Source organism: Pyricularia pennisetigena, chromosome 3 (assembly GCF_004337985.1).
Source record: "Pyricularia pennisetigena strain Br36 chromosome 3, whole genome shotgun sequence".
NCBI lineage: Eukaryota > Fungi > Ascomycota > Sordariomycetes > Magnaporthales > Pyriculariaceae > Pyricularia > Pyricularia pennisetigena.
This window is the reverse complement of record NC_043742.1, coordinates 4,467,855-4,493,022: the sequence shown is the minus strand read 5'-3', so window position 1 is coordinate 4,493,022 and position 25,168 is coordinate 4,467,855. Positions and strand designations below refer to the sequence as shown.

The 25,168-nt window shown below is 51.2% G+C and overlaps 6 protein-coding genes across 6 annotated transcripts; 3 read left to right on the top strand and 3 right to left on the bottom strand.

The window, feature by feature from the left end:
• Positions 1-1,780: 1,780 nt before the first annotated feature.
• PpBr36_02953 (uncharacterized protein) lies at positions 1,781-4,000 on the top strand (the record flags this gene model as incomplete). Its single annotated transcript, XM_029890130.1, has 1 exon — positions 1,781-4,000. One exon carries the CDS (start codon positions 1,781-1,783, stop codon positions 3,998-4,000), a length of 2,220 nt encoding a protein of 739 aa, XP_029754068.1.
• A 1,603-nt stretch (positions 4,001-5,603) lies between these two features.
• On the bottom strand, positions 5,604-6,612 carry PpBr36_02952 (uncharacterized protein; the record flags this gene model as incomplete). Its single annotated transcript, XM_029890129.1, has 5 exons — positions 5,604-5,644; positions 5,713-6,078; positions 6,245-6,300; positions 6,384-6,466; positions 6,592-6,612. 5 exons carry the CDS (start codon positions 6,610-6,612, stop codon positions 5,604-5,606), a joined length of 567 nt encoding a protein of 188 aa, XP_029754067.1.
• Positions 6,613-7,419: 807 nt separating this feature from the next.
• On the top strand, positions 7,420-13,483 carry PpBr36_02951 (uncharacterized protein; the record flags this gene model as incomplete). The annotated part of the gene is made up of 2 exons (XM_029890128.1): positions 7,420-8,373; positions 8,426-13,483. The coding sequence occupies 2 exons, from the start codon at positions 7,420-7,422 to the stop codon at positions 13,481-13,483; spliced, it is 6,012 nt and encodes a 2,003-aa protein (XP_029754070.1).
• Positions 13,484-14,046: 563 nt separating this feature from the next.
• On the bottom strand, positions 14,047-14,577 carry PpBr36_02950 (uncharacterized protein; the record flags this gene model as incomplete). The annotated part of the gene is made up of 1 exon (XM_029890127.1): positions 14,047-14,577. One exon carries the CDS (start codon positions 14,575-14,577, stop codon positions 14,047-14,049), a length of 531 nt encoding a protein of 176 aa, XP_029754069.1.
• A 4,394-nt stretch (positions 14,578-18,971) lies between these two features.
• PpBr36_02949 (uncharacterized protein) lies at positions 18,972-22,293 on the top strand (the record flags this gene model as incomplete). The annotated part of the gene is made up of 4 exons (XM_029890126.1): positions 18,972-19,280; positions 19,367-19,707; positions 19,759-21,721; positions 21,817-22,293. Coding segments are annotated over 4 exons (3,090 nt in total), but the record flags the coding sequence as incomplete, so codon positions are not given.
• Positions 22,294-22,920: 627 nt separating this feature from the next.
• On the bottom strand, positions 22,921-25,168 carry PpBr36_02948 (uncharacterized protein; the record flags this gene model as incomplete). Its single annotated transcript, XM_029890125.1, has 2 exons — positions 22,921-24,823; positions 24,888-25,168. Coding segments are annotated over 2 exons (2,184 nt in total), but the record flags the coding sequence as incomplete, so codon positions are not given.

Below are 25,168 nucleotides of genomic sequence, written 5' to 3'. Positions count from 1 at the left end.
AAGGCACATGTCTGACCCCGAGAGTTGCAGCATCTCGAAGGTGATTGAATCAATTGACAAAATTGAGTCGTTTTTGAATTGCAGACTATCCATTTGCAGAGGTAGCTCGGCGCTCATCTGTACGTCAGCTAGGAAGTGAAAATCTGAAACGGTTCCTCGTCCATTGTGGTGTGACGTTCTCCACGGGCTTCTTAAGACTCAGGGTTGTTGCCGAATGTATTTTTTTCTTTTTCTTTTTCTTTTCTTTTCGGTGGAGACCGAATGCCCCTCTTCATCATCCCACGTCGCCCACATCTCGAGGATTGACTTCACCTACCCAGTTCCCACAAGCCCATTAAGTGCTGTTGTAATAGTACGCTAGTAATTACAGGCACCCCAGACAAGATCAATGGCAGGGCACCTCCCAGCCCTTGGCGGGAATCCCGGCAAAAGTAGAGACTACTATGGTGTCAGGCGAAAAATCCAACACCCCGGCACAGTGTTGAACTCTGCGTAATTACGCAGCAATCCCCTGTTTTTGGGAATATTTCAAAATCGCAACCCACAGGTACTTCGCAGCCTGGTTGGAAATATTACTAAAACAAGCAAACCCCCCAGCCCCGCGCGCTGCCCACAACTGTACAAGGGTGTTGATTTTTACCCCTACCACCATGGTAGATAAACCCCAGATCCATACGGCATGCTGATCAGTCTGCTCAAAATAACCGTCCAGAATCTCAAACAGACAAGACTGGCAAAATCGGAGTGCATGTTCCTGAAGATTACCCACTCCTGGAACGATTCGCATTACTGTCCTGTAGACAGCATTGCGTGTAAGAAACGCGGCTTGTGCTTTGTGGGTTTTGCTGTTTCTATTTTGTGCTTTGGGGGAAGTTTTACGTAGGTTTTCCTCCGAGCAAAATGGTCAATCAATCACTATGGCCCCCCTCTTCCCAAAATCCGATGGACTGGGATGGCGAAAAGAGGCTATAATTGTTTATGTGCAGATCCAGAGTCATCTCGGCCCGGGCGGGCAACACAGAAAAACGTCTCGCACACGCGGCTAGTGGCTTGTTCACTACTACTGTACATACAGCTCGGATGGATCAAAGGGCCAAGAGGATGAATGAATGATATGTAACGTAAGATCTCGCCGCCCAAGCCCCCGTCATGTTTGCTGCCGAAATACATGTACATACATTGGTGTGTATTGCGGCGACACTATACGAACGAGTATAAATATTATTTTGTTTCTTTTCTCGTACAGCTTGAAGTGGCTGAATCCCTGAATTGGATTATCCCATCTTCTAGTCAGGTTGAGAGTAATAATAACCATACTGTATTTATTATTATTTTCACTTGGACCAAAGTAAGTCAATTAATTGGTGGTGCAAGCTCCCGGGACCTTTTGAAACAACGAGAGCGAGAGCATCCCTACTAATCTGCAGAAAACTCTCGCTCCACGCACCAGCATCCATTCCTTCCAATCAGTCTCTTTGTTCTGTCCGAACTATGGCTACTGCTGCTGCACGCAACGGCGACAATAAGCAAGCGTCCCATTAACAGACGCAGGTCACGTCCAGAAAAATAAAAAGAGGCCACGGCGCAGTGCATTGAGCATGCAACCTGCGGGCAGAAAATAAGTCACTGCAGCGCACGACTCGACCGATTATAGCAGCAGCTGCTACAACATAAACCTTGTTTTCCCGCTGTCGCTTTACCTCACTTTGCACAAAGGGTCGGTCATCAGCACTGGCTGGCTGCATCGGGATCGCCGGCAAAAGGCTGCAAACTGCCTGTCATGCTGAGAATCGTCAACCGTTACAAGGATAGGGGTGCCACCGGGAACAGGGGCATCTACACCTCGGCGCCACCCATGTCCACGCACGGCCTCCCCCCCTCCGCTGTAGAACCAGGCCCTCCCCTGGAAAACACCATTCTTGGTCTTGTTCATAATAAGCCCTTCCCCGCTGCTTCTTCGGACGGGCGCCACGCCTACGCCAGTCGTCCACTCCCTCACCCACCATCAAGAGCCAAGCTCTCTCTAATGCCTCCTCTATCGAATATTTCTTCAGGCAAGGCCACCACCACACTCCGCACAGACTTTGCAACAATGGACTCGAGGATATCAAGGGACGACATGTTCTTGAGGCCCGCGACGGGAAGGGCTGCTATCGACTCCAGGAGGATATCTAGGGACGACTCATATTTGGTTGGCCGCCAGCAGAGCGCCTGGAGGCCAGGCTTTCACATCCCAAATAGGGGCCAGTTGACACCAGACATAAGCTCGAGAGGGGCTTCACCACCAATCTTTGCGCCCCCCTTTCGCCGAAGGGAGACACCAGAATCGTTGCGATCCGCCGAGATCCCAATAGGGATAGGAATGCCCATAGGCATGGCTATAGGCAGTCCGACCCAGGCCTCGAGCCACTCGCCGCCAAACTTCTCCAACAGCTGGCGACCACAGGTACCCCAGGTGCAGGAGGCTGTCCGACCAGAGCCAGAGCCGAGGCTGCCCCCACAACCTGAACCAGAACCGCCGGCGCCGTTGAAACGTACCAAGACGGGAAAGCGAAGGCTGTTCGGGCTATTTGGGAGAAAGCATGTTGAGGAGTCGCCGATGCCCTCGCCATCGCAAAGTTCCTCCTTTTCGGGTCTCAGATCTGCTTCTTCTTTGCAGAGTCAGCGGTCACCGACCACCCCAATGAGGAGTCATACATCGGCTGGTTCCAGTGCCCAAAAATACAAGCCTCTCATCGCCAGAACCAATACCGAGCCCATGGCTCCCGCGCCCAGAAGCCCGCGAAGAAAAATCAGTAACCCCATCCCAATTGCTAACTCGATCGACACGGAGCATCCTTACCAGCCCCATGCCTTCCCAGAGGTTTCAAGGCAGGAGATTTCAAGATCAGATATTTCAAGGCCAGAGATCTTGCGGCCTGTGAACCCGCCACCACCTATCCCCATCACTAATACAGGCGGCCCGTTTCTGAACGTGGAAATCCCGGACGTCAAGATGGAGAGATACAGCGTAATGTTTAGTGGCTTGTTGAATCCTCAGAGCTCGTCATCTCTCCTCGCGAGGCGACAGGCAACTCTCGACCGACTCAAGAGCATCAATGACTGCATCGTCAAGGAGGAGGAAGAGAGGATTAGACCGGTACAACGTGCTGCCACGTCCCCCCAGCCGATTCCGACAAAGTCACCCGCCTTTACGCTCTTTCCGCCGACTCCGGAGTCTCGATTTGAATCTTCTCGTTCCCTGTCGTCGCCCAGGACCCGATCGAACACGTCACCTGCGACCGTATCTTCACCGGCAAGACAGCGCTTTGGCACTGGTTCTGATGCCGACAATGCGGCACTCGGCAGAGGCCAAGCATCACACAAAACCAGCCATTCGGCAGGGTCGTCAAGGTACCTGCACCCAAGCGCTAGGGATAGGCCCGTGCACTTTGGACAGGGCCAGTCCAGCTTGTCTTTGGAATCCCCCACCAGTCCGGCCTCCGACTATGAGCGTGACCAGCAAATGGCCGTGCAGCAGCCTAAGCCGACGATAGTAGTGGAGCCGCGCTGGCAGTTGGAAACCCCGCCAAGCTCGGCCGCCACATCCTCGAGCACCGCCAGCAGCACTCGCAAGCGATCCCCATCATCCACCTCCTCCGTGGCCACCAACGTCACGAGGCCTTCTGTTGATGACGAGTCTGACAATGCGCTCAAGGCTGCGGTGGAGATCTCCATCGCGAGGCAAATCAGCATCTCGCGACAGCAGCGGCAAATGCTAAGGCCTTTGCAGACTAGCGTCGTGCGGGACCGGAACGGGACGACCGTCGCCGGCACCAGGCCTGGCAGGCCGATGCCTTCGCCCGCCAAAGTGAGCCCAGTCAAGCTGGGTAAGAATGAGCGTCTGCAGGAGACCAAGTCGTGCACACCGACACTGATTCATCCTCCCAGGCGACATTTATCGCCTGAGCAGTTGATGATGCATCGGAAGAGTGAGCGGGTCATTTTGGAGGCTGCCTAGACCTTGTAATCCTGCCCAATAGGGCGGATAATCTTCTTACTTCTTTCACTCCCTCGCCCTCGGCAACTCTTCTACTATACCCCTTTTGGATACCTGGTCTCGTTCTGGTTTGTCCGATACAAATTTCTTTTGTCTTTTCTTTTTGTGGAGCGGGGGCGATCTTCCTGGCGTTGCTTTTTCACTTGCTGCTTGCTGGGGCTTATCACGGGCGCTTGGGGACTAATGGCACAAAAAACATTCTTTCAACCACGGCTGGCCTTGAGGTTCTTGCTGATTTTCTCGTTCAACCCGCCTGGGCTGCTTACAGGGTGGCGATGAACACGCGTTGCGTGCATTCGTTTTATGTTCTTTTTTTTTTTTTTTTTTTTTTTGTCTCATCACGTCGCTCAGGGAAGCGGCCTTTTGTTTGGAACGACCGGTCTTTCTTCCCCACCTTTTTTTCGTAAAAATTAAATAATGCTGTCATAGCCAAGTCTTGGGTTCGAAGGACTGGCCGCATAGTACATATTTTAATAAACAGTCCAGCTGGACGGGCTGGCGATAGTCAAATATTCCCAGCTACCTGGTTGATCGGAGAGTTTTTTTTTACACTCCAACCCCGGTGTCTGACGATCTGTTTTCCAAGTCGGGTCTGACGTATGGGATCGGGCTTCAACTAGGTCATTGGCCTAGGTGGGATGACTGCACTAGAGCTAACTATTTACCCTCAGACGATAACATCCACAAAGACTACGATACGCAGTGGACTTACTACATCCCTTGATATTGCGTGTTCGGATGAGGTGGTGAAAACCAGACAAGGGAAGCCCGGTAAAAAGGTGGAATTCCGCCTTGGACGAGCTAAGGTTAGGCACAAACTCGGGGGTTGCTATATTGAGGACAGTCGTCAACCCTGTCTTTTCTATATTTGGATACAATCTTCAAGATGGGTGCAAAAAGGACAAATGGTGGGGGATTTGCATAGCACTGTTTGGCTCATCATTCAATTCTGCAACAACGGAATGCCAAGGAAGATGGTGAATGGCCTTTGGCAAACGATGGCCCGGCACCTCGAGATGAAATGCGGCCGAGTTTAACCTGCCCAGAAAGCCCAGTCCTCTATTTTTACCTGACTTTCAACCTTGCTCATCTTCTCCCCCCAACCAGATGCGGTAGTCGCATGGTGCCTGTGCCTGGAATCCTGCAATTTGCCCGTTGGCTTTTTTCTTGNNGGGGGGGGGCGGCTGGTGGTGGTGCTGTTTGGGTTTGGGTTTGCAAGCAAGGCAAGGTCATTTTTGGGCCCGACAGACAAATTGCGTTTTTGTCGTCCGAGAATACTCGCGAAATGCTCGCGGCCCTGTAGACTATCGTGCAATATTATCGCTGACTAGCATACAGACATAAGGATATTCGTCGATGCATCAGACTAATTGCGATGATAAAATAGTGCATCGGTTCTATGCTTGCACGAACGATAAAGGGATAGATTGTCATAGATCAAAAAGAAGATCGATTGAGCCACCTTGAGACGAAAACGCTGCGAAAAGAATGCAAGGACATGTTCGACTACGTGCCGACGCACGTCTCTTCATTAAGCTAAACAATTGCTGGCACCCGTAACCCTTCACATGACAATGCAGCACGAGTTCTGCTTCTTTGCTTGCGCTATAGGGTGAAAGGAAAACATGTCAGCCGCCGCGTTTTAGTCACATAAAATTGGGGAAACAACTAACTGTAAAACATTTTGCTCTGAGCACTCAACCCGTCACTCTTGGCAACAAGGTCGTCAATCTTCTCTCCACGCTGAAGCACCGACTCGATGGTCTTGTGCAGCACAATCTTGGTCTCGTCGAGCTCCTTTTGGATCTTGAGAATACTGTCGGCAGCGTGCGGGTCCTGATACGTGTTGATGTACTCCTTGAGCTCAGGAAAGGGTAGGCTCGGGGTGCCGGTCGCCCAGGCGGAGCGCGGGTGCTTGGCCAAGAACTCGTCAACCACTTTGGAAAGTAGCTGATGCGCCACGAGGGCCGGGTAGGCGTGGTCTGAAATGATGATGCCGCAGATCCCTTCCGTACGTCCGTATGCGTGGAATGTGTACTCTATCTCTGACGTCAGCTGTCCGTTGCGAGGTCATAGTGTTGCTAGATGCCAGGGCTGAGAGCTCCTTGGGCCATTACCATTCTCCTCTACATCTTGTCGTTGTCCGGGCTGTAAAGACGAGACTATCAGCATTCGTTCGAGGCTCTAGTCCTGGTATAGTCGCACTCGCCTTGGTCCGCTCGGCGACGGTCTTGGAAGTAAATGTCATAAATTCGGCATAGCTAGCGCGCGTATATCCATGTCAGTGTCTGGTTTTGCAACTCTCGATGCCCAATCCAACTACGTAGCGCCGACTTTTACGTACTTGGAGCGGGTGAAGCGTGAATATGCGCTCAGCTCTTTCTCGGCGACAATCTCGTGTGCTGGCTTGCTGTCATTGCGAAAGATCTATATGAAGACAGCCTTGTTAGTCTCGGGTACTGTAGGCAGTCTCTTCTACCCACTTGCAACCAGATTTAAAAGCGTTGCCTGTATCTTGTGTCTAGGTTTCCGACCAATGCAAATTAACGTACTCCGATGTAGTGCAACTTCATGGTGCCGGTATCGATGTGGGAGAGTCGGTCAACGGACGTTTGGCGGGGTGGTGTCGTTCAAGCTAGGGGTTTAGGAGTGGTGAATAAAGTTCGCGGCTTTAGGTTTTCGAGGAGCGAAGTTGGTTGTGAGTCGAAACGGGCTGGGGATTCAAAGGACGTCGCAGGCTGAAGAATGGGGATGCAAAAGGGGTTCACTAGATAATCGGGTGTGAGCAGAAGTCCGTAACGCGATCGCCTTTTCGAGGTTGGCGTCACATGGATTCACTGGCCGTAATCGTTACAGTGGTGGTGGGGGGCGGATACTGGGCTTCCAAAGGCGGTTGGGGAAGCGCGCCGCCCCTGCCGCGGCCGTTTAGAATTGACTCCACCCTATTATGGCGGGGTCGGCGTTGAAGCTGTATGATGCCCGGGAAAATTGGAGGGTCTTGAACGCGGCTCCCTTTGGAGACCAATTTGCTTGCAGACCGAGTTGAAGCAGCAACTTCATAATCGAATTTTGGTGATAGAAGTCTGGAGTTGGCATCCATCATATTCCAGGCAGCTATATCCAAAATCGTCATCAAGGTGGAGACTTCCAAGGATATTCAACCGAAGCTACAGAGTGACTCGAGTTGATTCATCGAACATCAATCAAACCTAGAGCCCTTTACCCCCATAAAACGCCTGGCTTCTTGACGTTGGTTCCTTTTCATACTCGGCCTCCACTGTCATTGAAAACCCCAACAAGCCAATCCAAACACCTCCAGCTACAGTTGTGGCATGTGTTGGGTGTGACTGTCACGCTATAACAAATTGTTTCCCACCAGGATGCCGGACCACATCAGCGATAAAATTACGCAATGGCGGGACCAGGTCGACACCATGAAAGCTGCTATTGCGGCCCTGGGTCTGCCGGATAACTTCGCGCAAAATACCAGCGTCTTGGCGAATGGTGATGACGAGGATGACCAGGACAACTTTTCCTCTCCAATGAGCTCTGGCATGGATGGCCATGATGTTTGGGATTTCATCTCCGACGAGGAACTTAATGAGATCGACTTTGACGACAACGATTATTTAGATGACTTCCCAAACGGCGATGGGCTCCCAGACACACCGTATGGTCTTAGGTGGCTGATGACAAAGTGCGATGAGGTTGCCTCTAGGAAAGGCGGGCTCTTTTCAAGTCACCTACAAGACCAGATCTTGACGTTTCTGGACTCGAGCAGATCCGAAGAAGAGCTGCAGTCATCATTGACAGACTTGATTGGGTTTGATGACTTGGATTTTGTTATAGATCTTATATCCCACCGCAAGGAGGTCTCCGGTGCCGCTGCCGCCTTAGGATCAGGAGACGCAGCCTTCGTAGGGCCCGGCGGCACCCGGCTGCTCAACAAATCACAAAGAGAGGATGCTTTACGCCAGCAAGACTTCAAACACAAAAACGCGGCTCTAGCAACAGGCGTATCGAAAGAGCCCCAATACCCACATGTGTATAGAGCCTTTAGTGCCGGCAACTCCTTGAGCCACGCAGGAAAGCGGTTTGCTCTACCTGTTGGAAGTCAGAGGTTGGAGTTTCCCAAGTATGAGGAGTACTTTGTCCCAGCAGGCAAGCCCGGAGGCCTTTGGCCGGGACAGACTTTGGTCAAAATATCAGACCTCGACGGTCTATGCAGGCGAACTTTCAAGGGTTACCAAACACTCAATCGCATGCAAAGTCTTGTATATCCAATCGCCTACAAGACAAATGAAAACATGCTTGTTTGCGCTCCCACAGGAGCGGTAAGTGTCCCGATGCTAGACCATCTCGATCTCGTTTACTAACCAGGTGTAGGGCAAAACCGACGCTGCCATGCTCACAATATTGCATGCAATCGGCCAATATGTTACACCGAACCCTCTCGAAAATTCTACCGCAACGGACTTTGCCGTCCACACGGAGGACTTCAAGATTGTATATGTGGCACCCATGAAGGCTTTGGCCGCCGAGATTACTGAGAAGCTTGGCAAACGACTCGCCTGGCTTGGAATCCGCTGTCGGGAGTACACTGGTGATATGCACCTCACCAAGACCGAGATTGTGCAAACACAAATAATCGTTACAACCCCTGAGAAATGGGATGTCGTAACGAGAAAGGGGACAGGGGATACAGAACTTGTTCAAAAGGTCAGGCTACTGATTATTGATGAGGTACATATGCTTCACGACGAGCGAGGCGCCGTCCTAGAGTCCTTGGTGGCCAGGACGGAAAGGCAAGTGGAAAGCACACAGTCTCTCATCCGCATTGTTGGACTGAGTGCTACCCTTCCCAACTTTATCGACGTTGCCGACTTCCTAAAAGTCAACCGTATGCAGGGCCTCTTTTATTTTGACGCGTCCTTCCGCCCAGTTCCTTTGGAGCAGCATTTTATTGGGGTCAAAGGAAAGGCTGGAACAAAGCAATCCAGGGAAAACCTTGACCAAGTTGCATTCGACAAAGTAAGGGAAATGCTAGAAAAGGACCACCAGGTCATGGTGTTTGTGCACTCCAGAAGAGATACGCTGCAAACCGCCAAGATGCTACACGAAAGGGCCGTCGACCAAGCTTGTCTCGAACTGTTTGATCCGAGCATGCACCCCAAGTACGATGCCGCCATACGCGATATGAAGACCTGCAAGGCTAGAGAGCTTCGAGATCTGGTCCCAAAAGGAATGGGAATCCACCATGCCGGTATGACGCGATCGGACCGCAACCTCATGGAGAGACTCTTTGCGGAGGGTGTCCTCAAAGTTCTTTGCTGTACGGCCACGCTTGCATGGGGTGTAAACTTGCCGGCGGCAGCAGTTGTCATCAAAGGAACCCAAGTATACAGCGCGCAGGAGGGCAAGTTCGTTGATCTCGGAATCTTGGACGTCTTGCAGATCTTTGGACGTGCTGGTCGGCCTCAGTTTGAGGACACCGGTATCGGAATGATTTGCACAACAGCCGACAAGCTTCCTCATTATCTCACAGCCGTGACAGACCAGCTACCGATCGAATCCCGCTTTTCGTCCAAGCTGGTCGATAACCTCAACGCCGAGATTGCTCTGGGAACCGTCACTTCGATCCCAGAGGCGGTCCAATGGATTGGTTATTCCTACCTCTACGTGCGAATGAGAAAGAATCCAATGGCGTATGGCATCAGCTGGGCTGAGTTTGAAGAAGACCCGGAGCTTGTACAGAGAAGAAGACAACTCGCCATACAAGCTGCCAGGACTTTGCAGAAGTGCCAGATGGTGATTTTCAATGAGACTACCGAAGAACTACGAAGCAAGGATATTGGTCGCATTGCCAGCCAGTATTACATTCTCCACACTAGCATCCAAGTCTTCAACACCATGATGAGTCCGTACGCCACCGAGGCCGACGTGCTCAAGATGATTGCTATGAGTGGAGAGTTTGACAATATCCAGTCTAGAGACAGCGAGGCGAAGGAGTTGACGAGGATGAAAGACAACCGGGCGGCTGTGCCTTGCGACGTGGCAGGAGGTATCGACACCCCTCAAGCCAAGACCAACATTCTTCTACAGGCCTACATTTCCAAGGTTCAGCCGGAAGATTTTGCCCTTGGCAACGATCTAAACTACGTAGCTCAGCAAGCCGGAAGGATTTGCAGGGCCATCTTCATGATCGCCCTCAACCGCCGCTGGGGCCACCAGTGTCTGGTACTCCTCACCCTGGCAAAGTCCATCGAGAAACGGGTCTGGCCTTTCCAACACCCTCTTCACCAGTTCGAGCTGCCAAAGCCTGTCCTGAACCAGCTCGATTCCAAGGACTCGCTCAGTGTTGAGGCCATGAGAGACATGGAGCCGGCAGAGATAGGCGGCTTGGTTCACAACCATGGCGCGGGAACCAAGTTGGCCAACATGATCAGCAACTTTCCGACAGTGAGCGTCGAGGCCGAAATTGCACCTCTGAATCGAGATGTCCTACGTATCCGTCTCTTCATCACGCCCGACTTCCGGTGGAACGATCGACTTCACGGCACTTCCGAGTCTTTTTATATTTGGGTTGAAAACTCGGAAACTTCCGAGATCTATCACCACGAGTTCTTCATCCTCAGCCGTAGGAAGCTGTACGACGATCATGAGTTAAACTTTACCATACCGTTGTCCGACCCTCTTCCCACCCAAATTTACGTCCGCGCGGTTTCCGACAGGTGGCTCGGTGCTGAGACGGTAACTCCGGTGTCGTTTCAGCACCTCATTAGACCCGACACCGAGAGCGTCTACACGGATCTACTCAACCTTCAGCCGCTTCCCATCACTGCTCTGAAGAATCCAATTTTGGAGCACGTCTATGCTCAGCGCTTCCAGTATTTCAACCCGATGCAGACGCAGATATTCCACACCCTATACCACACCCCGGCAAACGTCCTCCTGGGGTCACCGACCGGCAGCGGCAAGACAGTAGCTGCTGAATTGGCCATGTGGTGGGCCTTTCGGGAACGCCCCGGCTCCAAGGTAGTCTATATCGCACCCATGAAGGCTCTCGTCCGCGAGCGAGTCAAGGACTGGGGTGCTCGTCTAGCCCGGCCGATGGGTCTCAAACTCGTCGAGTTGACGGGTGACAACACTCCAGATACGCGGACCATCAAAGATGCAGACGTAATCATCACAACTCCCGAGAAGTGGGACGGAATCTCACGTAGCTGGCAGACAAGAGGCTACGTCCGCCAAGTCAGCTTGGTAATCATCGACGAGATCCATCTGCTGGCTGGTGACCGTGGCCCCATTCTCGAAATCATTGTCTCGCGTATGAATTACATTGCTGCGTCAACCAAAAACTCGGTCCGCCTGCTTGGAATGTCGACAGCCTGTGCAAACGCGACAGACCTTGGCAACTGGCTGGGAGTCAAAGAAGGACTCTTCAACTTCAGGCATTCGGTGCGGCCAGTGCCACTGGAGCTCTATATTGACGGCTTCCCCGAGGTTCGAGGGTTCTGTCCTCTAATGCAGTCCATGAATCGGCCCACGTTTCTTGCGGTCAAAAACCACAGCCCGACCAAGCCTGTCATCGTCTTTGTGCCGTCTCGTCGTCAGACGCGACTCACCGCGAAGGATCTCATCAATATGTGCGGCATGGAAGACAACCCGAGGCGCTTTCTCAACATGGATGAGGACGACTTGCAGCTGAACCTGGCGCGCATCAAGGATGACGCCCTGAAGGAGGCCATCAGCTTCGGCATTGGGCTGCACCACGCGGGTCTTGTGGAGTCAGATAGACAGCTAGCCGAGGAGCTGTTCCTTAACAACAAGATACAGATTCTCGTGGCCACCAGCACGCTGGCATGGGGCGTCAATCTTCCGGCGCACCTCGTCGTCGTCAAGGGCACGCAATTTTACGACGCCAAGATCGAAGGCTATAAGGACATGGACTTGACCGACGTGCTCCAGATGCTCGGACGAGCCGGCCGACCGCAGTTCGATAATTCCGGTGTGGCCCGAATCTTCACTCAGGACTCCAAGAAGGACTTTTATAAGCACTTCCTGCACACTGGATTCCCTGTCGAGAGTTCCCTGCACACCGTTTTGGACAATCACTTGTGCGCCGAAATCTCTGCCGAAACCATAATCACGAAGCAAGATGCACTCGACTATCTTACCTGGACCTTTTTCTTCCGCCGACTGCACAAGAATCCATCCTATTACGGCCTGGAGATACCAGCCGAGGAACAAACTAGCATAGCAGCACAACAGGCTGCCAATGACTATATCATCTCTATGATCGATAGCTCCCTCGACGAGCTTGCCGCCTCCAAGTGTGTCGAGGTCTACCCCAACGGCGACGTCGATCCTACACCGCTCGGGAAGATCATGAGTTACTATTACCTCTCCCACAAGACCATCCGGAGCCTCGTCAAGTATGCGAAACCTGGTGCTACATTTGCCGACGTCCTCTCGTGGATGTGCCGAGCTGTTGAGTATGACGAGCTGCCTGTCAGACACAACGAAGACCTCATAAATATCGAGCTCTCCAAGGCACTGCCCATTCCTACCGATCTGTTTGGAGGCTTGCCAATGTGGGACCCGCATGTAAAGGCTTTTCTTTTGCTGCAGGCGCACATGTCACGAATCCCTCTCCCAATCACGGATTACGTCGGCGATCAAACCAGCGTTCTCGATCAAGCAATCCGAATTATCCAGGCCTCAGTCGACGTTTTGACGGAGCTTGGACACCTTTCAAGTTGCCTCGAGATGATCAAGCTACTTCAGTGCATCAAGTCGGCTCGTTGGCCTACCGATTCCCCCTTGGCGATCCTGCCAGGGCTTGAACCTGAATCGCTTGCCACCAAGGGCAACAAGGCGAACATGACGCTGGGAAAGCTGGCAAGCTTGCCAAACAAACAACTAGATAGTATTTTCAAGGATCTGGGCGTTCCGGCTAGCCAACAGAATAGGTTTCGGAAGGCTGTATCAATGCTTCCAGACCTTGCCGTTAAAGTCGAGGATATCACGGCTGCATCTTTCTCTGTGGTTCTGCGGCGAGCCAATCCTTTGGTGGACCGTGAAGCAAGAGTATATGCGCCAAAGTATCCCAAGCCACAGACTGAGGGCTGGTTGGTTCTCGTCGGCGACATTGCAACCGATGATGTCGTCGCCGTCAAGCGCGTGGGTTGGTCAGGGGGCCAGAGCTCAGGTGATAAGGGAGCAGGTGGTAAGGGAACAGGGTCTTCGGCAATAGGTATGGGGACGAGGCTTACTGCAAAAGCCGTCATCAGGCTCCCTGATCCGGATCCCCAGAGTATTGCTGGCAGAGAAGGGAGGAAACTGGACCTGATTGTTGTCAGCGACGCTTATTTGGGGTTGGAGTACCGTACTAGTATACAGGTGCCGGCCTTGCCTAGTGTCGATGGTATAAACAAGAAGTAATCGCTAACCGTAATGACAACACAATTCGACCTGATTGGCTATGTAGCAGTCTATCTCTCTACCTGACATTGAGGTTTCAAGGCAGTATTGAAAGATGCTAGGCATCAACAGCTCGCCAGGATAGACTTCAATGGAATGTGGGACAGGGCAACGGTTAACAAGCTGGAAATTGCCAGATTGTGTTGCTTATCAAGCAGAGGTATCCGAGTGGTATTTATTTAGCCAAGGGTATCGACAGTCAAATCTGGCCATTATATATAATCTCCCGGGTTAAGATGTCACCTCGTTCGGACAGTATACGACTTAGTCCCAATGGAATATATCTTCATCTACGATATATAATAGAATGAACAAATGGGATACCAACGTATATTTCGGTTTGTTCGCTACGAAGATGTTCAACTGACCAAAAAGGACAAAATGCCAGCCAGAAATCCCAACAAAAGTGTCTGCACACAAAGACGCTTTATTGAGGTATATATTTACAAGTACGCACTACACAAAGGCTTCCACTTAGATCGCCAACCCCCAGGCCGCCACCCAAGAGCCGCTTGCCGAGTGAGTTATGCATGGCGTTGCCTATCGGCTTGCTCAAGAAGGGCTTTCTCAGTGGCGGCGTTCGTAGCGTCCCCAGCAGAGAGAGCGAATTCGGCTAATTTATTACGGCATTTGGTTTGGCATTCATTGTCGATACGTCGGCTTGTCTCTTCGTTGATCACGACCTCAAGACTAACCACGGCGGTGACGTGACTTTTGCACTCGGGTACGCACCATTTCATGAAAGCATCTGGATCGCGTGTATCTATATCTTCGGGCATCTTTTTTGGGAGTGGGGCCTGCTTCGCAGGTTGCGAGGCTGCTTTGGGCGTGCCTTTCAGGGAAGAGAAGAAGCTTCCAGGTGACCGCCGCTCAACATACGAGCCTCCGCTGGGCTTTTCTGTCCCGGATCCAGAGAACTTGCCTTGTCGGGTTCGAGCAAGTCCATGATGGGAGATAGGTCCAGAAGAGCCGTCGTGGTCGATGATGGGGTCGACGGGTTTTGCGGCTGCGGCGCTGACCATGGCGAAAACGGCGAGTATTGTGAAATTCTTCATTATTACTATTATTGTCGTTGTTTTTTTTTTTTTTTTTTTTTTTTTTTTTTTTAGGATCGATCTTAAAAAGTCAAAACGTGATCTGGGTTGTTTGAGGAAAAGTGATTTCAACGAGTGAACATGTTATATTGCTTGGAGTGAAGAAGAGTGTTTCACAAAAGATCAGGACGGTACATATGCCAACATACCCTATATACCTTGGAAAAACATTCAAGACCCTGGTGCTCATGATGAAAAATTCATGGCAAAAGCAGACTAGCTACCTAGATAACTATAAATTGCCACGATTTGTTCGTCGGCCTGGCCGTGAGTACAAATCCAGGTAATGATCTACATGGGTATTTTTAGAAAGCTATCCACGATTCAAGCCCATCATATCTGCGTGCACCTGCGGCGGTGACTGAACTTGGATCAAGCAATGGCCGCTGCCGTCTCTGCTGTCGGGCTAGTCAAGGGGGGGCAGGTTTCGTTGGCGAGCAATGAGCTTCGCCGTAGCCGTGCATTCTTGGGCACACCTCTTGTGTTGCCCGGTAAACTCTACGCAGCCCTTTATAGCAACTATCATATACTTCCTCCTCACTCTTGCCTTCCTTGGGCAATGTTCCAAAGCGTGTGTCACTATTTGATGTGGCTCTTTGGGACCCGGGGGGTGTGTATCCAGATGGCGAGGGCTGTTGAGACATCGGTTCCGGAAGAGGGGCCCGGACGGCAATCCTAGACCGAGCCCTTTTGATCAATATGTAGGTCAACAGGGGTAGCGGCAATGACCGTTTCTAAAAGGGCAATAATGGTGGAAAACTTGATTTGTTTTTATTTGGTGAGTAATATGGTTATACAGGGAACTATGTGGACTTGTAAATCGTGAGACTAGGTCTTTGAGCAATACGAGACAGTATCGCGAAATCGATACTCTATACTGTGTCAGAACCATGGTGTTTAAAGAGCCCAGATGGGCATAATATAAACAGAGCTTTGCTGAAAAAAAGGCCTGGCCGGCGATAAAATAGGAAAGGCTATCGAGATATCGTTGTTTCTTTTTTTTTTTTTTTTTTTTTTTTACGAATCAAGCCCGTAATCTTTGTATGCATCCCGGGTAGTCATTATTGCCTATGCATCTCTGTAGGTGTCTGGGACCATATAACTCTCCGATTGAGGCAAAGCACGACTATATGCGCCCAAAGTACTTACAGCTTCATATTCCCAAAGAGCGCCGTCAAAAGAGATGCGTTTCCCTCACTTATGTGGAACTGCGGCCAGCAGACAACAGCCGTTTTGCATACTGAACCCTGAGATCATCGAAGGACAAAAGGGCTATACCTAAGTCATGAGTCCCCTGAAATCCTCTTTTATACGCAAGTCCGAATCGGTCAGTTCATCTGTGCAAAGCTGCCCAAAGAGACATTTAGTATTTCTTAGGATCTGTCACGATGGAAATCGATGCGTCCCTTTCGCTAGTCAGATTTGCGAACAAATATTGTGGTACTGACGTAGTTTATTAGCAGGTTGGCATTTGCACCTCTGGCACTCCCAGTTTTAATATGCTTGTTTTGACTCATTGCTGTCTAACAATAGGCAACCCAGCCTGTGGCTGTACGCATACGGTTGACCCCGATGGGTAACTACAGTAGTCATAGGCCATGAATCGGCAATGCCGTTGCGAACATGGCTTGAATTTCCGGGATCTGCGCTCATTGTAATAGTAAAAGTCTAAATCTGATTGACATGGATAAATTTCATTACCCTAGATCACTCACTATCAGTGGGGATGGCTGAATATCAAATACAAGCTTACAGAAGAGAAAACAGTCGTGTTGCCTCCTGTGAAATAAGTCCGCTGTTGATGGCTGAGAGAGCCAAAAGCCGCAGCAAAGTCGAACACGAATGGGCATTCGGGGAATAGCGTGAACCAAAAGGGCCCAAATGGGAGACTGACCTTTGGGCCAGGAAAGAGGCTGCATGTGGTTGACAACGGGGTCGGGAGCCCACAAAGGAGATATCGCTTAGGTATCGCCTCACTCGACGACTCAATTCGTCATTTACAAACATCTAAAAAAGGCAATTTTCACAAACACGGGCAAGCATTATTTTATTAAATATTTAAGGAGATTGGAAAAGTAGTTGTCCTGCCTGAGTCTAGTAAATACAACGCTAATGGTTAATCAAGTTCAACATGTGTCTATTTTCTCTGTTTTTAACTTGGGACAATACCCCAAATAGTTAGCTAAAGTTTTCGAAGTCATAACCAAAAAAGATCAAAAATCAAAAAGATTTGCTCCCAGTGGGGTTCGAACCCACGACCTTCGCATGTCACCATATTTATAGCTGGTAACTATAAGTATAAGAACGACGTGATAAATCCACTACACCATGGGAGCGTTGTTCGCTTGACGGTCGCACCGCAGATGTGAAAATATGATGTCACGTACTGGCTGCAGCCGGCGCGTAACAATATCGTAATGTCAATATTTATTATTTCCCTTACTTTATAATCTTATATGATAGCAAATACAAGCATTTATCACGCTTTTTTTTTCTCGTAAAGCAGGTGTGCTGTTTTATTTAGGCTCCTTTGCCGCCCTTTGGGAAGGCGCTTCTTGCCTCGAAGGAATGTAAGTACGAGCAAGATAATTGTGGCGTTATGATATTCGCGAAACTTGTTATTTCCATGAAGAGAAGCACCATTAGAGCCATTGACTTTCACCATATCAACAGTTTCAATACAAGAATGACGTGATATTCACTACATCAAGCGAGCAATTTCATGTTCACAAGCACATCCCACTACAGACCTATAACTAGCACGTAAATTACCAAATAGTCACATATTTGCTGTTTTCTTTTCAGTGTTTGTCTTGTATAAAAAGAAATAAACTGTATCGTTTACATGAAAAAAAATGTCTGAAAGTTTTTCTTTTGCGTAAAACGAATGTCATTTCTCAGGCGCGGTTCTTCGACTCCTTTGCGAACAAAACGTCTTCCCTCAAAATGAAGGCATTGTTAGCAACGTGCTTTTTCCAGAAAAAATGTCTGAAAAGCCTAAATGCGGAAAATAAATGAGTAAATAAATTATTTTCATCATTACTCGGGGTAGTGACCCCTCGGTACTTCGACAGCTGCTTTTCGAAAGGTGAAAATGTGGTTCCTTTAGTACCTGGGATCATACGTCCTTTATACTTGTAAAATGAAAACCTGCGTTCCGTTGAATTATGTTATTAAACTGAACAAAATACCAACGTATGCAGCTAAATCGACCCTCGCTGCTTATTTCCACCTTTACAAACCCACTTAATGGGAGGAAAAATTTATCAGCCTGGGATCGACACATGGAAACCCGAGTCATTATAAACGCCTTGAAAAAAAAGAAAAAATGGCAGAGCTTGAAAAAATGGCAAACAAGCAAGTGTTGAACTGGAAGAACACATTAGCGTTCCCATCTAACGCGATAAGCGCGGCTGCTGTTTGCCCATTTAGACAAGTTTCAAACTTGCAATGCAGACTGGAGCAGCTGTGGACTTCAGGCTGTTCCCTCCAGTGCCCGTTGAAGACCGGGTATTTTCCTGAGAAGAGCATCGGCGAGATTCAGGAAATATATGGCCGAGTTATTTCAAAATGCAAAAGATACCCTGGGTAAGCGCTTCCAGGGTCCAGGGAGCAGTGCCGCTCGTTTTATAAACATGAGATGGTTTATGCCAAGACGAAATGCTCAACTCCTAGAAATTGCAAAAAAAAAAAAAAAAAAAAAAAAAAGCCTACCTACCTACCTTACCTAGGCACATATGACTGGAAGATTCGAGCAAATCACCAACTACGGACAGAGGAAACCAATGGCATGGGTGCGAGACTGCATTGATGAGGCGTTCAAAAGGCCCGTCCGCTGAAGTTCAATTCGATTGTTTGTCCTGAGCAACGAGGGCCTGTAGATCAACGCAAACATCAGATCCCTGAGCCAAGGCTAGTCCAAAATAGGTGGTGGACAAGTGCTGGCTCTATTCTTGGCGATCCATGCTGGCCTGTGCTGTCTTTCCACAAGTTGCATAGCGCCATGTTGCAGCAAGGTTGTGGGGGCCATGTAAGCGCCCAAGAGCCCCCCACCGCTGGGAGCAAGTCCCGCGGTCCCCTGTGGAAATCCCCAAATGATCTCCCACAGCAGCGAGCGCGTGTCAGTTGCCGCCGCTCCATTGCTCATGGAACCCCCGACCAATGCATTGTGCCGCCACAAGGAATGCAGCAAGGACGGCTGGCTCAGACTCAACAAGTTGTCAGCCCTGACTTTGATTCAATTTAGCGACCTCGAACCGTAACTTTCGAGCCGCACTACTATCGAACCGAACGAGAGAGACCTCCACTGCCCTACATCCGCATCCGCAGCCGCATTGTAGGAATCGATTTAAAAGCAAAGTGCCTGTTGCTTTTCCTTGAGATTCCGTGGCGGCGACGGCGACGACGAACGACGAGCGGCTCCGCGCCCCGATCGACCGCCAATTCCTTCGCGTCCGCTCGTCACTTCAGCCTCAGACCCGACAAGCCTCGCCGCCAGTCTGTCTGTCTGTTCAATGTCCAACTCTGAATATACGCAATCGAGTCTTGTCGAGCAACCGCCCGACATGGAAGCCAACCCGCCGCGTGTCGCATCACAGGCGACAGAAAGGCGCCTTTCGTTTCTCGACCTACCCCAGGAAGTGCAGAAGGACATTGTTGCACAGGTATGCGTGCGACCGCTTTACTATGCCCGTCGACCTACCTCTACCGAAGCCTCATGCCTTGCTAACTGACTTTTTATATTTCACAGTGCTGTCAGAGCGACCTCATCTGTTTGTCGCTCGTCTCAAAACACTTTCGCGAGTTGGCCGCTGCACAGCTCTACCGGAACTTCCACATCGTCTTTCCGGACGAAGATGACCCCGCATACGACTCCCCCATCGACGGCCTCGCCGGCGGCCTTGACACATTCGTAACGAGCGACTACGACTACGGCAAACACCTCCGCGACTTGTCTCTAGATACTCTCAGCGCCGGCGATAAGGCAGAAACTGCATACAAGCCATACTTGTACAGCGTGAGCTGCGGAAAGTTTATGAACACCCTATTGCAGTTAACCCTACGCAAGGCCACATCACTCGAGGCCTTTACGTAAGTTGCAGAGACCGCTTGCGCCTGGCGTCCAACTCTGCTAACATCCAGAGCGCACAGATGGAACATACGAGTTGAACTCAGCCGCCCAGTGTACAAAACTCTCCACTCGATTCCCACACTGAAGGATGTTCATATCCGTCTACAACTCGGCCCTTCACTTTACGACATTCCGCCGCCGCTTCCTCTTTCGTCCTCTCAGATATCGGGCTCACCACCGACGTATGGCCACCTGGGCATGGACGGAATGGGTTTACAATCGTTGCCTCCGCAGGTATCAATATTTGGTGGTGGCCCGCCACCTCCACCGCCGCAACCGCCGTATTACATGAACTCGGTGCCAATGCAGGTCGTTACTGCGTCCGTGCCGCAGTCGCATAAGCCTCTTTCTCTTAGGTCCAAGGCAAAGAAGCAGTCCCTCGCCAAGGAACCCCCCACATTTTCAGGATTCAAAAAGCTACGGAGTCTGGCCGTTCTGGACATGGACACTCTCGAGGCCGTTTCAGAGATCAGGACCTGCATTCGCAATTCATCTTCGACATTAACCAAGCTCAAATTGTCATTCTCGGATCACCTCGCAGCGCAAGCACGCAAACCCTCTGCAGACTCTGAGCTTGACGATTCGGACCAGGAGGATGAGTTTCAGGTCATGCCGGGACATTCGCAGCCTCCACCACCTGCCCACTATGCTGACAGCAGCCTCAGCATACCTGCACGAGCGTTCAGGGCAGCGGAGGAGCGCAAGAGCCAGGAGGCCGTTCTAGGCAGGATATTTGATGTAGAGCCCTATCTGGCTCGGAAATCGCTGAAGCGAGCGTCGTCCAAGGCCACTGGAAGCGAAGGAGAAAACAGCCATGAAGCTGTTGCAGAAGCGAGCCTGACCCCTGCCGAGGCTTTTGTCAATTCTTTGAAACTTGCATCGACCAGGCTGCACAACAACATCAACAGATCGTCGGGACAACGGGCGGAGCTGACTGCGGCTCAGCAAGAAATTGTTGATCTCATCGGAGCAGCGGCTAGGAAGTATGTGGCCGAGGTATCGACGGAACCCAAAGACGAAGGACACCCAGCAGTCGAGTCTAGCTTGGGCGCGGCTACGCCCACAACTGAGGAGTCGGCATCGGCGTCAGCACCGGCTTTGGGAGGACCAGGAAGCTCCACAGATGACTCGGAGCCATTCAAAAGCAGTGTGACCGCCACCAAGGAAACGCGGCCTGAGGACATAAACATTGAGGAGCCCGAAGGCCAGTTGAATCTTGACGGCCAAGAGACTCCGATTGCCCTGACGGGCTCGGGCACCGATACACCGGTGGACTCATCCAGCCAGCAGGCATCCAAGAGTACAACTGCTTCGACGAGTGAAGCAGGGGGTAACGCGAAAGAGCCCGACGCAGAAGTGGACATCCCAGTGGAAGCAGAAAAGGCGACAACTCCCGGAGAACACGAAGAGACTTTGAAAAAGGCGTTGGGCAAGCTGGTGGCCCCCGAGGACCAAGACAGGTGCATTAGCGAATACATTCGTTCAACCAGGGGTTTGAGGTTGCAGCAGCTCAGCATCTACCTGATTCCCGTCAAGGCCTCGGTCATTTCCAAGGCAATTGACATACACGTACTGAGAAAGATCACGCTGCTCAACGTAGGACCGCAACAATCCATCTGGGCTTTGTTTGCTAAGGAGAACAAGTCACGGCCACTGCCTCTGCGCAAGATATTCACCGACAACGTATCGCCGGCGCTGCTCAACTTTGTCTCCCAACTGGAAGAGCTGCATGAATTCTTCATCCTAGAACGGGACCACAAGTACAAGCCCGAGAGCTTTGCAGCGAAGACAGTGACGACCATTGAGCAGATCCGGAAGCTAGTGCTGCGGAAGCATCTGCCAACGCTGAAGAGGCTGATGATTAAGAACATGGATAGTCAGGATTGGGATATCGACGAGCAGACAATGAAGCTGATTTGCCGCAAGGGCAAGCTTCTGGAGGAGCTGGCGGTCAGCATGAACATTCGTGCAATTGTGAGTAATTTTTTTTTTCTTTCTATTTTTTTTGATAGCACACACACACATACATACCTACCCTTGGGTGTTTATTGAAGCTGACTCTTATCCAGCATACGTTCATGCAAAACATGGGTGGCTTGGTCAATCTGATCGCGCTGCTCATCATCAGGCTCCGGAACGAAGATACATGCGTGTGGGTGATGCGTGAGACGAAAAAGTTCTTCCTCGACAACCTCTCGCACCATCCAGAGATGAAGCTCGAGTGGCTATCGATTGACGACGAAGACCAGCTGGAGAAGCTCGTGCGCATCACTCACGAGTCCAAGAAGGGCAAGAAGTCCAAGGGCAAGGGTAAAGAGCCGGCCCACGTCTTTCATAGCCACAACGATGACGTGTTCCCGCATCTTTCTGTAGACCCGTGGGACGGCAAGAGCGACAGCTGCAGCGACGAAGACAGTGACGAAGACGACGACGATGACGACAACGGCAGGCCCAAGGTCAAGCTGGAGACGATCGATGGGGTTCATTTTTATGATGTCTGGGGCATCAAGATCTTCCAAAAGGAGATTGTATCCGGACGTCTGTGATTGCAGCGATTTCCATGGGTATGTTAGGGGATTCGACGATTTCAGCGAGTTTTTCTTTCTTTCTTTCTTTCTTTCTTGAATTTACCGTCACTGGCCGTGGTCGCCAATGACCAGCGCAGAAGGCTCACATGTACTATATAACTCTATCTTTCGTTTGACGTGGATTGACGACGGTTCCCCCTCATTCTTTCGTTTTCGTTTTTTTCTTCTTTTTTTTCTTTTCTGATTTTTGGTCATCTCGGAAGGTTAAGGCAAAATACCCCAAACGGTCCCTCTGCACACAAGGGCTGGCCTGCGTCATCACAGAATATGGTTTCGGGTTCTATCGGGGATTGTTTCTGGAGGGAAGGGGTGTTCACACTGTAAATATATTCATCAAATGGAAAGTCTGAATAAATGGACCTGGAGCTCCTAGTCACCGACAGACCTCGCAATCAATCCCATATCGATTTGCTTCACTCAAACTCCGGCTGTGGATATCACCCCAAAACATCATCAAACATGAATTTTTTCAAATGAAAGGCCCTTTTTTTTTTTTTTCTTTTTTTCAGACTACAGGCCGCCTGGTCACGAGTTGCAAAGAAAACAGCACCATCCGCATAGCACTCGACAAGACATCAAGATCGGTCACACAGAGACCTGAGCCGTCTGTTGGGTCTGCAGGGCTTGTTGGTTCTGCATGGCAAGAACCAGATCGGTGAGCTTGTCAATCTTGTCCGAGAGCTCGCGGATTCGGACCTCGACGTCCGTAGGGCCCTCCATACCGGTGTCCTCGACCATATCGACCCGACGCTGGGATGCCGACTGGAGAGTCTGCTGCATGTTGGAATAGTCGGCGCCGCTGGCTGTTCTAGCCGGCTGGCGCTGCCACGGGGACGGGTCGTTGAGCGAACTGCCCGAGCGCCGACCCTGCAGGGCCGGTCGCTTCTGCGTCTTCCTCGGCGAGGCCCCCGCACTCAACGAGTCCGGGACCGGGCCTCTGAACTTGTCGGCCGGCCTGAACTTGCCGCGGATGAGTTCGTAGAGCTGAATAACCCCGACGATTGGCCAGTGGGTCGCCTTGAGGAGCGCGATGCGGGCGGCGCGGAACTTGTGGTCCGACGGCAGGAAGAGGCGCAGTGGACGAAATATTACCAGAGCTATGAGGTTGAAGGGCGGGTAAAAGTGCGTGAGGCGGTTGCTGGTGGACGCCTCGAGGACGTATACCGAGTAGACGTAGAGGTACTCCTCGCGGGCGTGGCTGATGACGCGCGAGAAGCTGTTGCTTAGCATACCTGTCAGGGAGCCCATCAGCAGGATGGAGCTCAGCGTGATGAATGTGAGCATCAGAGGTGGTCCAAAGACGGGATCGATATCACGCATAATGTCAAACCCGACGTAGCTGCTGCCGAAGAATATCTTGGTCAGGAACATGGTCATGTTGGCCAGCCCGAAGCGGTGACGTGCCAGCTGTGAGAAGGTGGTGAGGAAGCCGAGGTAGACGATCACGACGAGAACCATGAATTTGACAAAGTCCTTGCCCATCTCCTTGAGGCAAGGGATCAAGGTTCCCCAGTAGGGGCTGAGACTCAACACCGAACAGATGCGTGGCACCATGAACAGAGCTTCGAGGGAGAGTATGTCAAAAGCGGTTTCCGTCAGGTGCTGGTCTCCACGATACAGGCCCACGATCCTGAGCGAGGCGAATGCGACACCGATGAGCAGCATTATCATGTCAAAGAGATTCCAGACGTCGGTGGCATAAAATATGGAGCCGGCGTCTATCCATTCGCTCAGCTCGTCGTAGAAAAAAGCGGCAAACCAGACGTAGAGGACCACCTCCAGGGTTGTGATGTGCGAGACGTCGTCACGGTTGTTCAAGACGGCGTAGTACAGGCACAAGAAGGACAGAAAGAAGAGCACCTCGAACGATTTGAGGTACTTGGGCACCCTCAGCCTGGAAAAGGGGTCTGCGGTGTGCGGTTTGTAGAACTTGGGCCGCTTGATCGAGTGGATCGTGAGGTCCTCCCAGAAGACGATATCTCCCTCCCAGATACCAGTTATGATCTTCTGAACAACGGTCTGACTGAGGAACCGTTTGGCGTCGGCAACAGCGGCGATCTCGAGTCCATTCAGGGTTTTGAAGGGTGCCGTGGGGTCATGCTCCTCTTCATCGTCGTCGTCTTGCTTGACGCTCATTGTGAGGCTGGATAGTGACTGAAGAAGTTGGTACCTTTTACGGCTGGCCGGACGCTCGGGGATGATGCGTCCGGAGCCGATGAAACCCCCATGTCCTGACCATCCATGTGGCAGGAGAGCCGTATTCTCGTCAATGTGGCGGTGGCCGCTCTCCTCGTCGTCGGCACCATTTTCGGCCTCGCCATCGCCATCCACATCGCCGAGGTCTGGAATCTCATAAAGGCAGTATTCCACTGCCTCTCGTTCAGACAGATGGGTCAAAAACCTCCAAGCCACAATCTCGCAGGCGTTTGCTCGAGCCTCGGCAATACCCTTGTCTTCGGTGGAGACACCATAATGCCACTTGAGAGCGCTAAAGAAACCCAGTTAGTGAACCAAAACGCTCTTGCAGGCCACCTGCTGAAGAGCCCACTCACAGCAGTGAATTCACTATTGCAGGATTTTTGCAAGTGGTGCTCAGGTGCTGAACCAGCACAATCAATGCCTCCCCAGCCGCAGTCGTCCGTAGCTGCTCAAAGGTATATGGCAATCGAACCACAGCTGCGATATAGACCGACAGCTTCTTGGTCAGCTCCCTAAAGCTGTCGCCGTCTTCAATGTCGGGCAACTTGGAGTCGAGATGCCTCCCGATCGGCGATGGACTACGCACACGCGAATTAGCCTGCTGTGCCGCTGGTTTCGACTTGACCCTGAGCGG